Source organism: Hemibagrus wyckioides, linkage group LG28 (genome assembly GCF_019097595.1).
Source record: "Hemibagrus wyckioides isolate EC202008001 linkage group LG28, SWU_Hwy_1.0, whole genome shotgun sequence".
NCBI lineage: Eukaryota > Metazoa > Chordata > Actinopteri > Siluriformes > Bagridae > Hemibagrus > Hemibagrus wyckioides.
Window position 1 is genome coordinate 12,150,274 of NC_080737.1, and position 13,922 is coordinate 12,164,195.

General features: G+C 38.0%; 2 protein-coding genes across 3 annotated transcripts; one reads left to right on the forward strand and one right to left on the reverse strand.

Moving 5' to 3' along the window:
- Window positions 1-793: 793 nt before the first annotated feature.
- On the reverse strand, window positions 794-3,279 carry gig2o (grass carp reovirus (GCRV)-induced gene 2o). Its single transcript, XM_058383915.1, has 2 exons — window positions 2,969-3,279; window positions 794-2,857 (listed from the first exon to the last, which is right to left on the reverse strand). The coding sequence occupies exon 2, from the start codon at window positions 2,852-2,854 to the stop codon at window positions 2,222-2,224; it is 633 nt and encodes a 210-aa protein (XP_058239898.1). The 5' UTR covers window positions 2,855-2,857; window positions 2,969-3,279; the 3' UTR covers window positions 794-2,221.
- Window positions 3,280-6,437: 3,158 nt separating this feature from the next.
- Window positions 6,438-13,438, forward strand: pou2af2 (POU class 2 homeobox associating factor 2). Of its 2 annotated transcripts, XM_058383912.1 has the most exons (5): window positions 6,438-6,595; window positions 8,995-9,095; window positions 10,348-10,390; window positions 10,541-10,845; window positions 12,193-13,438. In XM_058383912.1, the coding sequence occupies exons 1-5, from the start codon at window positions 6,583-6,585 to the stop codon at window positions 12,610-12,612; spliced, it is 882 nt and encodes a 293-aa protein (XP_058239895.1). In that variant the 5' UTR covers window positions 6,438-6,582; the 3' UTR covers window positions 12,613-13,438. The 2 variants fall into 2 exon arrangements, with proteins under 2 accessions (XP_058239895.1, XP_058239896.1); XM_058383913.1 differs by lacking the exon at window positions 8,995-9,095 and having other exon boundaries at window positions 6,451-6,595.
- Window positions 13,439-13,922: the final 484 nt, after the last annotated feature.

Below are 13,922 nucleotides of genomic sequence, written 5' to 3' on the forward strand. Positions count from 1 at the left end.
TTCTTTTCTTCACATATCCCAGCTGAGGAAGTTGGGGTCAGAGCACAGGGGCAGCTATGATAAAGCGCCCCTGGAGCAGAGAGGTTTAAAGGCCTTGCTCAATTGCCCAACAGTGGAGCTTGGTGGTGCTGGGGCTTGAACCCTGATCCTCTGATCAAGAGCCAGAGCCTTAACCACATAAGCCACCACAATAATAGATCTTGATGGTTAGTTCATTAAGCTTAATATGAACAAATCAATTCAGTATGAAAGGTCTTACATTTATTTCAAAAAGTGAGTTCAACCAATTTGAAATCCCCCCCCCCTTTATTTGTATCCCCTAAACTCAACTACAGACATATTTTGAGATCCATTAAAGTATTTAGGAAATACTTCATCACACACTTGGCCATTATAAAATCACTGACATCGATGTATTAATTGAGTACCTAGAATTTTATTTCCTGCTAATTCTAAAGCACCAATTGTTTAACATAACACATGTTAATGGAAATTAGCTGATTATCACCAGAATAAAATTTGGCACACCAAGGAAGCCTCTTTAACTATACTTGCAGCTATCTATCCAATAGACATAATTTAAAATATAATAATGTTTCTAAAATAATCATAAATCCATGGTGTTTATTTTTTTATATCAACAGCTGTATCGTACGGCACAGAATTAAAAAAAAAAAAAACTTTAAATGAATTTAACTTGTCATGAACTTAACTTACATGTTAAAGGAATAAACAGGTCAAGTCAGTGATCAGTATTTTTATTCCAGTGATTTGTATTCCCATACAAATACACCTAATACATAATTTATAGGCTATAGTACCCTTTGCTACAATCAAATATCTTGATCCCTTTTTGGATTTCAGCCAGAAGAGGATGTGGTCTAGACTGGATTTTTTTTTTTTTTTAATGTGATCGCTATCACTATGCCCTTGGAAACATAAACCTATGGTATGTTGGATAACATACCTTTACTCAACTCCTGAACAGATGCTCAGCTACTTCAAACGGGTTCAGAACTGGTCTCAAGCAGATGGCCTGTGGAACTTTCTGGCAAGCTTTCTATCTAATATGACTGAGTAAGCCTAAACGAGGGAACTATGTGTCAAAACATTGATTTCCTTCCAAGAATCAGTTGTTTGTACAATTGTAAACTGTTGTTTAATGTAGGCATCTAATAAACTTGTAATATTTTTCAGGCTTACTTTTATTTTTGGGGGGGCTCGGACAAAGTGCTGCTGCTCATCTGAACAGGGCCCTGCATTTCACTTATATTACTGAATGATTTTCTGGGAATATTTTCTTTTAATACAATCAAGAACATATTATATTATATTATATCATATTATATATAAGAACCATTTAAAAATTCATACACGATTAACATACATGTTAATATTTTTCTGATTAATTAAATACAATTTTCGGGAGACCCAGCAGAGATATGCTGCCCCGTGTACACTGCATGGGCTGTGTGAATATTGGAAAAACTCTTTAAAGTAAATAAAGCTATATTTAATTAGTGATTTTCTGGACAGTTTTTTTTACAGCGACCTTCATTGGACTGAAAGCAAAACTCTCCCACTCGAGTGATTTCATTTTATTAATTATTCATTATTTGCTTATTTGCATACTGTAAGTTTCTAATCCCTTTGCACAGCTCTGGTCCCAGCCAGATGCTTTGTGAACCCTGATGGCCAGCCTTCTTGAAGTATTGCTATTTGGTTACATAGGAAGGCTATAAGTTATTAGGTTATAAGGTTAGTTCTAACAATGCCAAACTAAAGAACCTAAAGTAAACATAGATAGAAGACAAAATAACAGAAACAATCAAAGGTGAAAAACAAAAAGAAAATTCTAGCCTAGTGAAAAAAAAAAGTTTTATAATGGTGTCTCATACAAACACATTTCATGATTTTACTGGTTGAGGCATTGAGATAAACAGTAACATAATTGCCACAGTTACAAGTCACATTACTTGACCATGCACATTTTCAGGAAAAAAAAAATGCGGTTAAACTCTACCTTTATTTAAGACTGACACAATACATTAAGTTATATCTTCTTCTTTTTTTTACTCTGCACATGGGAACTTCGGTATAGTGTATCTTTAAAATACAAAATGTGAACAGGTAGGTTGTTTTTTTGTACTGAGAGTTCCTCACAGCCAACACTGGGAGGCCCTTCAACACACCTGACTGTGCTGGGCCTCCAGGACTGGATCTACCCCGGTGTCATACACACATGCGCTTTCTCAAAGGGACAGATCCTGCTACCGCACTCCCAGCAATCCTGTAACTCGTGTGGTAATTTCGGAGAGCTCTGGCGACATGATGGACACTCGTTGCTGCGCACAAGGCTCTGGATGAGCTGCCGCAGCTTGCGTCGTTTGCCGTCATCAACGCAACACGCCACGTCGACCACAGTGATGCGCTTCGGGTCCCACACGCAGTCCTCCTCTCGGCCGGACTTGATTGACTTGATATTGCTGTTTGGAGGCACCCATGCGCAATCATAGCCATCGTTGTGCCAGGTCGTGCGCAGTGGATGGTTGTCGGTGTCGATTTTTTTCACTTTGCCGACATTGACTTTGAGCTTGAACACGACCTTGTCGCTCTTGTCGGTTCGGAGCGGGTAGCATTTGGCCTTCTCGATGTTGCGGCTGACGTACACGCCTTTGCCCAGCAATCCGCTTGCGGACGGCTTGAAGCCGTGGTTGATGATATCTTCGGCGTTGCCGATATGTGTGCCATGATACATGATGTAAATCCGGCCCGATTTCGGCTCCTGATCCTCGGAAAGAGTCTTGCCGTCTTCAACAGTGCGCCAGCCGGCAAAACTCACAACGCCAGCCATGAACTTATGCGTAAATAAAAACACACAAAAGATAGAATTCAGTCACTACAAACAGTCTGCTACATTAAAGACGAATTAATCTAATAAATCTATAGAGTCGAATCAAAAGCTTACTTCTTTGTTGGTTTTCACGACTGTCCCGACGTATTTGCTTTCGGTTCAGTGCAGTCAAACAGGAACGTATCTTGTACGCTGGCATTTTCACAAGCACTACTTAAATATTAAGAAAGTGAAACTATTTCTAAACGAATAACTATCAGTCAGGACCTGTATGTGGTATGCTATTTCAGTCAGAGTCAGCTTTATTGTCAATTCTGTCAATTCTGTTATTGTCAATTCTGTCAATTTCAAGGATTGAAATTGCCTTTCTCTCAGCCTTACGTTGCAGTAACAAGAAAAAATGCAACTGAAAAAAGATATGCACATATATGTTTACGTATTATATACACAGATCAGGCATAACATTATGAGCACGGACAGGTTAAGTGAATAACACTGATTGTCTCCTCATCATGGCACCTGTTAGTGGGTGGGATATATTAGGCAGCAAGTGAACATTTCCTCAAAGTTAATGTTTTAGAAGCGAGTAAAATGGGCAAGCGTAAGGATTTGAGCGAGTTTGACGAAAGGCCAAACTGTGATGGTTAGACGACTGGATCAGAGCATCTCCAAAACTGCAGCTCTTGTGGGGTGTAGTGCAGTGGTCAGTACACCTTCAGGGATCTAGTGTTTATATATAAACATGGTAGAAGTACAAATGTGTACATGATTAAATTACAAGTATTCACAAATACAAGCAGCAAGGTGCTTGTGAGGGTTACAATGTAGACTATTGTTGAACAGGTGAGGAGAGAGGAGAGTGTTCAGCAAGGCAGGTGTTGTAGATGTCCAGGAGAGAAGTTAGAGGGGCACCAATGATCTTCCCAGTTGGCTTCACTATGCGCTGCAGGGTTTTCCGGTGGAACAGTTCCCAAACCACACCGTGATGCAGCTGGGCAGGATGCTCTCAGTAGTGCCTCTGTAGAAAGTTTCCATGATGGGTACTGGGGCTCTGGCTTTTCGCAGTTTGTGCAGGAAATAGAGGTTTTCTTGGCCTGTGCTGAGGTGTCCAGGAGAGGTCCTCGGTTATGTGCACACCAGGAAACTTGGTGCTGTACACTCTCCACAGCAGCACTGTTGGTGGTTAGAGGAGGGTGTTGGGTGTGTGCTCTCTGGAAGTCAACAATAATCTCCTTTGTTTCCTCCACATTTAAGGAGAGGTTGTTTTCACTGCAACACATGGCCAGTCGGTTGACTTCTGCTCTGTAGTTGGTTCTCGTCGTTGTTGGTGATGAGACCCTTCACAGGCGTGTCATCCGCGAACTTCATGAAGAGGTTGGTGCCATACTTTGGTGTGCAGTCATGGATCAGCAGGGTAAAGAGCAGGGGGCTTATTTCATCCCAGTTTTTAAAAATGGCTGCAGCATGTTTATACATATATTTTTATATTTACTTACAGTATATTCAATATACGTTTTTGTTTTTAGATTGTATAGCACCTGCACCAGGAGACAACAGTAGCATAAATTCCTATACCCAACCTGCTCTGTGTGAACACACAAATACAGGGCCTTTCATGCCAAATAATACCAGCCTGTCTATTGATGCACATACTTTTATGGCCACAATTTACACATATTAAACATACTGGACACTTCCAGTATGATAATCCACTATGTCACGAAGCAGAAGTCATCTCAAACTGGTTCCATGAAAATGACAGGGTTCAGTGTACTTCCTCAGTCACCAGATCTGAATTCAAGAAAGCACTATTGGAATGTGGTAGAACGGGAGATTTGCAGCATGAGTGTGCAGCTGACAGATCTACAGCAACTGTGTGATGCAATTATGTCAACTTTGACAAGACACTCAAAGGAATTTTTGGAAGCCATGCCACAACAAATTGAGCCTGTTCAGAGAGCAAAGTGGGTCCTACCCTTTATCATTATTGTGTTCCTAATAAAGTGTCCACCCAATTTACATAACAACAAATCCCCCTTAATTCAACACATAATGTCTTCCAACTGTAAAGTCAAAAATATATATACATGTTGACAGGGTTAAATTTAGTTTAAGATAAGTTTTAGTTTTGTAGGAGAGCTCTGTGAGCATTGTAGACTTTGTCCTATAATGCGCCATCTGAGCACAAAGGCACTAGGAATACACCAAGAAGGTAGGGGGGGGATCCAGGCAAAAAATTCTAGTACTCCATAGAGTTATGACAGATTTGGTGTATACCTAACAAGTTAATAAAAGCTAGCTAAAAGAATTCAAGCAAAAATAGGAAATCATGCAATAATGATAGAATGTAAATTTCCTAACTAGCATTCCCCTATTCAGACAATAGTTCAGTCCACTGTATGTGCAATCGAATGTGATGAGCACAGTTGAGCTGATAAAAAATTGTCCGAACAAACAAAAAAATAATCAATATAGATATCAAAAACAGCATGGACAAGGAAAGAGAGAGAGGCAAGGAGTATTAAAAGGGCCCACAGAATACCTGCTTTGTTTAGGATGGAAGGTTTGTTTTAAGTGAAATGTCTAGTATAGTGCTGACCATTCTTTGTACAGGATGCATAAGGTTACTAGATTATCTAGCTTGTTTTAGCTATTAGGTAGGTTAATGCTTGGATACAAAAACGTAGAGTTTACTAGAGTGCATGTGTGTGTGTGTGTGTGTGTGTGTGTGTGTGTGTGTGTGTGTGTGTGTGTGTGGACAGATAGACTGGAAAGAATATGTGGACGATTAAATATAAATGTAAACTATTTTAGATCATTATAAGGAAACACTAAGGACACACTTTGACCTCTGTTAAGTTATGAATACATGTGAACAGAAGATTAAGACATAAAACGCAAATAATTGAGAAAGAAAGAAAGAAAGAAAGAAAGAAAGAAAGAAAGAAAGAAAGAAAGAAAGAAAGAAAGAAAGAAAGAAGTACATTTAAACTATAACTAAAATAAAGCGTGCACTCTGTTCTTTCAGGGATCCCAGAATTCCTAGCAGCCCTAGTTGCCAGGTTGTCTCACAACCGTCCATTAGACCGAAAACTATCTGTAAATTATAAATTTTAAACCTACTCTATACAGCAACTAAATTCAATGTTTGTTTTTTTTTTTTGTTTTTTTTAACGCTAGCTTAATAGATTACACCGCCCGTGAAAATAAGTGTTCAATCTGGCAACCCGGGCGCGAAACAGTAGCAGCTACAGTGCATCGTTTTGACAGCAGAATAATTGTGCGGTTGTTAACAAGAGGAAAATCCCCGTCCTCTGCGTGCCCATGGGACGCATTCACCGAGACGGTCTTACATCTGCTTATAAATTACTGTTATAAATGCTGAAAATTAACCTCGACTCCCATGTCTGCCGTTCCTTATCAGCCCAACACGTGTGTACCATTTTTCCATTTTGCTGCAGCACGATTCGTCCTCCCCTAATCTAGCATGTTAGCCTGGGATGCAAATAACCGAGAAACGTCCTGCAGCCAATTATTTGCATGTACACAAATCATGAAGGCTCGAGCAGGGTCACCAGGAGGGAGGTATAAATGTATGGGCGCGCTCACCTGGGCCTCTATGAGCATGTCTGCATATGGCTTTTAAATGGCTCACTGTATCACTACTGCTGGACTAGAAAGGCAAAGTGACCTCCTGCAAACACACTGTAGCCCGTAAGCCACAAGTCATGATGGAGACAGGTGAGAAGTCAATTCACTTTATTTTGCTTTCCTCTGTACATGTAATAACACGTTCTGTGTAGTAGTAGTAGTAGTAGTAGTATAATCAGAGATGTATTTTGTCAAGCATAGACTATATTTAACAAATTCTGCTCTACTGTTTCTTGTAACAACTTATTATTGTCTATTTATTTATTAAATATTTATTGCAGAAAAATAAATAGTACTAAACTGGAACTTTGCTTGTCACCCTCATGGGTATCTTGTTTACTTTTAATATGTTTTAAACTAAAAATCTTTTATCTGGCGATGTATATAAAAAAGCACCTATATAAAATTGATTAATTTATATAAGTAGTAATAAGATCGCTGTAGTGTAAAGCGACATAAATCCTTTATAAATAAATATACATACATAATATAGATACATAATAAAGGTAAACGACAAGGAACGGGCCAGTTTTTGTGAGGACATAAAATATTAGCAAAACACAAACCTTTTTAAAAGCATTTAAATACATTTTAAATATATATAATGAAATTAAATATTTATAAGGAAGTGAATGATGGCATTCAGTGTGACCTACAAATTCACAGAAATCCCTGTATAGTATTCAAAACTGCCTTCCTGGTTGATTTAGTTTCCAGAATGAATCTAAATTATGCAATATGAATAAACAAAAATACTTAAATGAGATAGGATATTATAGTTTAAGGGCCTTAAGACTGTGTTTTTCATAGCTTCCTAGCAGTCTAAGGCCATTGTTTTTTTAAAGGCTTCTCGGTGCTTGATTATACAGACTACATACACACAAACACACACACACACACAAACATGTCAAAGTTGATTTTATAATATTCATAGTGTTCAACTGTTTAAAATTTTGTACACAAAGAATATTCGACCATGTGTGTGTTGTGTCCCTTAACATTCGACTTGACAGACAACAGCGCTTAGGCCGATGCTTTACGTCATGATTGCATGACTGAGTTCTATAAACCATGTAAAGTATAAAATCCTTCAGAATTTGGTTACTGACTGAACGAATTACGCTTTAGAATCGATTTAAGCCAGTATATTTTGGCATTAACAATTATATCCCATAACACATATCCTTAACTACAAGGAATTATTTATTAATAGTAACCTTAAAAACTTTGGCTGGGAAACAAAAAAATACGTTTGTGACTCAAGTTTCCCCACTGTAAGGGGGTTGGAGAACAGATCTTTGGCAATATGTGTCATCATACTCTTTTTGCTTATAGTCACACTTATGAAATAAGGGCTAGTTCGTCTCATGAAGCCATATATCTGAGGTTGTAGAAACATTTAAGTGTATATTGTTTTCTTTAAATATTACATGATAGATGAAGTCAATTGTTCTGAAGTAGGCTTATTCATTTTATGAAGTTTAAAATATTTGTCCTGCGATGTTCCGTTATCTTTTTTTATTTTTATTTTATTTTTATTAATAAAATATTTATTTTATTTTATTTTATTTTATTTTATTTTATTTTATTTTATTTTATTTTATTTTATTTACTTTAATCATGTTTCCAAACCAAAATGCAATAAGAGGGCATAATGTGTCAAAGCTTGAAAGTCCTGTTTATTGTCCACTGCTATCGTATGTATAACAATCTCTTAGTTTCAGTGTGTGTGTGTGTGTGCATATTTAATTACATCCTAATAATAGAATTTCCATGTTGCATCCTCTGTGTTTTATCCAGCTAGTTATTTCTGTTACCTGACTCATTGTTACCACAACCAGGAAAGATTGTTTCATATTATCATTTTTCCATGGAACATTGTGTGACTTTATAAGACTAGTGAGTTGTTTCTCTAAAACAAGCAAAAATCTAAAATCCCATCACAAAACGTTAAAGTGACTAAAGTTTGACTTTGCAGTTTTAGTCAGATTCCCCTTTTTCATCAGGCATTAACTGGGAAAAAGGAAGTGGATTTTTTCATGGATTTGTTATACTGTAGTACTTTTTCTTACAAAAGGTTAACCTAGTCATTTAATCTGTCACAGCTTTCCGAACTCTGTGTTGTTAACATATATGATATAGAAATATAATTGCTATTCATATAAATAATAACATTTTAAGGATACAAAGATATATCCATTCTAAGACTATAAACAAACTTGTTGATACCTAACATTATTAACTGTTTTGATAAACCTAGAGCATATGAAAGCTTGAGGGGGAAAAAAAAAAGTAATAATAACCTGTTAATGCTTCACCACACCTTGAGTCCTAGTGCCAAAGAACAACAAAATAATTTGGGGGAAAAAACACAGTTCTGGCCTCAGCCTAAACATTGTCGATCTTCTAATTAACTGAGATGATCGTTAACACTTCGAGGACGTGGCACAAATAATAAATGTACTAAATGCATGTTTTGTGTTCAACAGAGTATTCGAAGAGAGTGTACCAAGGCGTGAGGGTGAAGCACACAGTCAAAGACCTGCTAGCTGAGAAACGATCAAGGCAAACAAATGTACCACGATTCAGCGTAAGGTTTCATTGCTTTGTATTCCTAGCAGAGAACTTTCACATGTTTATACCTGCCTTTACATAGTATTTTCACACTACTGATGTAAACAATCATATAATCTTTATATATAAAGTAATAAATAGTATGGATCTCAGACAAAATCTTAAACTTTGGGGAGTTGTAGAGTATCATCTCTAATATAAAGTGTAAATTGTGAGCATCGGCATGTGATGGATATGTTGGACGTCTCTTGTCACGGCTGAGAGATCGGTATCAGGTGCACCTGCCCGCACAAGCACTGTCTTCCTGAAAGGGTCCAGATAAGTGGTGCATTGTTGCAGACAGACGGTTAAATGTAGCATTAGGTCACTGCCGAGACCTTAACCTCAACCAAAGACAAACAGAACAGATCATTCCTTGTGCTAGGCTTGCTGCTACGTGTACATACAGACACCCCCTTTCCACTCCCTTCCCCCTCCTTACTTTGTACTAATGGCCCTAATCGAGCTTCATGCAAATTTCTCAGGGGCAAGCGCATGGCACTGGCACACAATCGTGCCAAAGTCAGCACCAGTAGTAATCTTCTTAAGTATTTGGTTTCATTTCGGAAATGAGTACATCATTTCTACATAAAGTACATGTCCGTGTCTTTTTAGAAGGAAGGGAATTAATACTCACCAGTGGTACTATGTTTCATAAAAGTTAGCATAAAGTAACTATTTGCCTCTTAATACGTATATCAACAAGGCAAAAGCCCCCACCTTTTCTTCTGAGTATTATCTACTGGGACATGTTCCTAGTCATCTGATCATTTCTTTAGACCCTCAAGGTGCACACAACACCAGAGGCAACCATGCACACACACACATACACACAGGCACGCACACACACACACACACGCACACACATGCATTGGGGTGGTGCTATTGTGACACTGGCAAATCACATTCAAATATCCTACCACAAAATTTGCCTGGCTTTCAACAGAATCAGCTTGTGTACTAGAGCCTTCCTGTCTTCGACTCTGTGTTCGCACTGGCTTTGTGAAAGCAGAGTGGCATGCTGGGGATTTCATATTCAGTTCTCCACCAAAAAACTCATCCACCAACGTTTTGTAGTGTTTTAATGAACACTTTTTTTGTTTGAAGCACTACGTTGACTTTTTTGACAGTTTATACACATTATCGGAAATAGGATTCTGTATTCTTCGTGACTAGCCTGCTGCCCTCAAGCAATAATAATTATATCTATAAATTTGTGTGGTTTTCAGGCTGCAGCCAGTTCCTCCCAGCCCGCTTTTGTACAAATGCCAGGTGAGCTCATCTTGTCCTTGATCAACAGATAAAGCTCCTACGCACCACTATCTAATTAACCATGTCTAAAAACTGACTGCTGGAAGTGATGACAGAGCTAATTCACTGACATTCAGTCCAGTAACTTAGACTTCCTGCTTCCTCCTGTAGGTGCTCACATGCTTCCTGGATACTACAGCATGCGCAGGCCTTTCCTGCCTGATTCTGAGCTCTGTCACCAAATGAAGCAGTACTCCTCAGACTCATACTCTTCTGCTCTGGGCAGCAAAGCCTTCTCTTACGAGCATTCGTCCAGCTATCCCTCTTTCATCGACAGCTACTACCAGCCGGATTCGTTTGGAGATTACAGGAGCGCGACTGCTTACACAGCTGGCGGAGGGTCACTGTTTTCCCCGTCTGCACTGTCTACACTGCTGCCTTCTCTGTCCGGCGAGACATCGTCACATCTGCTCCTGGTATTGAGCTGTTCATTAAACCTCCAGTTACATTATAAGCATAAAAGCCTATTAAAGAGAAGTATCACAGGCTGTGTTAAGCTATTATATAAACCTACTGTTACACTCTAAGTATAATAAAAGTTTATTGTCCCCGATTAGTGCGCTTTAATGTCGGAATTATGGTAATTACACAATGATGGCTTGAAGAGTCTTGTCTGTACTATCAGAAATTCTATGGAAGTGCACACAATGACTTAACATTATTCAGGCAGGGCGCTGTAATTATTATAGAGTCAGCGCTGTGCTTCATTTGAACATATATACATACAAATTCCATGTCAAATCCTGACATTATACTTATAAATATTTTTAAGTGCCCAAAAAATTGTTTTTTTCAGGTGATTTTAGAGCTTTTACTACTGTAATGGACACCAGTGATAAAATCTGAAAGTATATGTAGAAAAATTAGTTTTAGAGAGTAATTTCTGGGAAATGCTCTCTAGAAACATTTACGCACAAAGCTCTCTTTTACACTCCTCCATATTTAGCTAGTTCATTAAGCTACTGTAAAGTGTGTTTAGCTTTGTCGGGGAATTGTTAACATAACAACTGCTATTGTGTAGAGCAGTTGAACATTTCTACATGCTGTTACGCTGCCTTCAACATACAGAATCAAATCATGGCTTTTTCTGGTTCTGCTTGTTTACAGTGTGACATCATACACTGTCGAGGTTGCACTTACAGAAAATTCTGAGAGAAGTTGCGAATGCAAACTTAAATAAATAAAATAAATTAAAAATCAATTACTCTGACATGAGACGAATGCATTAGAAACCATTCAGGGGTGTTACAACATTGGAAAATTAACTGGTTCAATCTTTTAATTCCCAATTATAAACATACTTCACCTGTTTTCAGTTGTTTTCTGCCATTTTTCAACATTTGGAGCCATTTTCAAAGATTTATACTCCATTGATTAAGGACTGTAGATTGTTGTATTATTTGCAGAGTCTTCCATGTAAAGCAGTTTGAGATTTTTGCCCCAAAATTAAATTTTCTACTTGAACAAAAGTTAACATGAAATTCTAAAAAAGAGAAATGCTGATTTATTATGTTTTTTGGTTTTGTCTCAGACTCAGATTTATTATTTAGCTTTTCATCATAAAGCGTTGTGAGAGGTCTATAGTTAAGAAAGTGGCTTCAACTTGTGGTGGGAGTTTAAAGGGTTAAAAAGAAAAGAAACCATTCATATTTGTCGTATAGTCAAAGAGAAATATCATGTAACACATTCTCAGGGGTTCTTTCCCAAGCATAACCTCATGCTTCCTTTGTTATATGTTTTTTTCCCCCACTAATCTTCCTCAGAGAGATCCGTGGGAGCAGCCTTCAGAAGATCACGTCAGTCAGCCGGAGGTTCTTTGCCCTGAAGGCACAGCCCCGGTGGCAGATTCCCCGTCTCTGGGTGCCGATTCGGGCAGCTCCTCTCCATATCGGCTTTCGACGAGCCGCAGCAGTGGATCTGTCCCCTCCAGCTCCCAGCCTTACACTCTGCAAACGCTGGAAGATGTCCATTACCCAGCAGCCAGCTACAGCTCAGCCTCCAGCTACTCATGCCCTCCATACATGACTAATCCGGGTGATCTGACCGTGGTGAAGATGGCGTCCGTGTCTTCAGACGAGGCTGGCGGTGGGGTAGCGTCTCTCAGTGACACTACTGCTCAAGGATGGGCCAAAGATGATGGAAGCAGCTCGTGGATGTCCTATGAGACAAGGCGGGGTTTTTAAAAAGGCTCTGAAGCACTTAAGCGGATGTAGAACTGAACTGATGAAGAAGTTAAAATCTGAAATATGGCACCCCAAAAACTGGTGGACTTTCAGCTGAAGTTTGCAAAAAAAAAAAGCCTATATTAATGAGGTCTATAGCTGTGAAAAAGCTTTTTTTTTTTGTAGAAATTAGGAAATGTATTTTAATATGACCTCAAATAATATAGGTTACTTATTGAATTCATTGACAGTTATTATAAATATCTCTAGCCAATCATTTGTGGGAGGATTTAGTAATCAATTAGTCTTTGTCTTTTAAGAATGGTACTTTTATATTAAACATGCTTCAGACCTGACATATACACCGACATAAAGGTTTAGAGCCTTTGCCGGTCATATTTTCTAATATATGCTCATGCTGACATTTTAGATACATTACAAATTTTACGATATGGCGATAATAGATCAAATTACACAGGCTTTGCAACTGCTGTGAAACTACACTTTGTCTTTCCAAAAACTGCATTTTCTCCTTCCTTGGACAGACACAAACATCTGAAACTTGGGTTAATTATTATATAATTATTTTTATATCATTACTGTCAATACATATTTGTCAAGCAATAATAGTAATGTGGTGTTGTGAGGGTAAAAAAAAAAAATTTAAAAAATTATCTGCATATGTTCTAGTACTGTTGTGCATCCCAGCATTATTAGGGACTTCATTGGACTGGTCACAGGTAGTTAAGGAAGTAGAAACAGTGATAGGTTTTTGCAGTTCATATTGTTTGTCTTATGTTCTTGTGTCAAGAAAACTATCCGAGGAAAATAAAAGACTTTTTGTTTAGTCACAAATGATGCATGTGATTTGTAGACACTTGTTTTCTCAGTACCAGGCATATTTGCATGTTCTGTTTGCAGGACTCACAATCGGGCCCTTCTTTTTAATATGCTGTAATTATCACTTATTTATCAGATACTTTGGACCCTGGACCCCACTCTGCCAGCCACTGTTTTATATATATATATATATATATATAGTGCATTGTATGTTTTAAAACAGTGGCTGGCAGAGTGGGATCCAGGGTCCAAAGCGTCTGATGTTTACTTTATGTATTTATTTATTTACATTTTCACTGTTTTCCAATAGCATAACATTCTAACACATTTAAATAATTGCATTGATGTTTTAAACCTTTGGATGTTAAAATAATTCATTCAAAATGACCTCACAGTTCATAGCTACAAACAAAAAGTAACCCTGCCTCAGGGAGCCATTTAACATTCATGTATTTGAACTTGACCTCTACAGGGCGGGCGATTCGTTGCTA

Coding starts and splice junctions, on each gene's coding strand:
- gig2o (XM_058383915.1), bottom strand. CDS start 2,854: ATGGCTGGCGTTGTGAGTTTTGCCGGCTGGCGCACTGTTGAAGACGGC.
- pou2af2 (XM_058383912.1), top strand. Junction 9,096..10,347: donor CAAATGTACCACGATTCAGC/GTAAGGTTTCAT, acceptor TGTGGTTTTCAG/GCTGCAGCCAGTTCCTCCCA. Junction 10,846..12,192: donor CATCGTCACATCTGCTCCTG/GTATTGAGCTGT, acceptor AATCTTCCTCAG/AGAGATCCGTGGGAGCAGCC.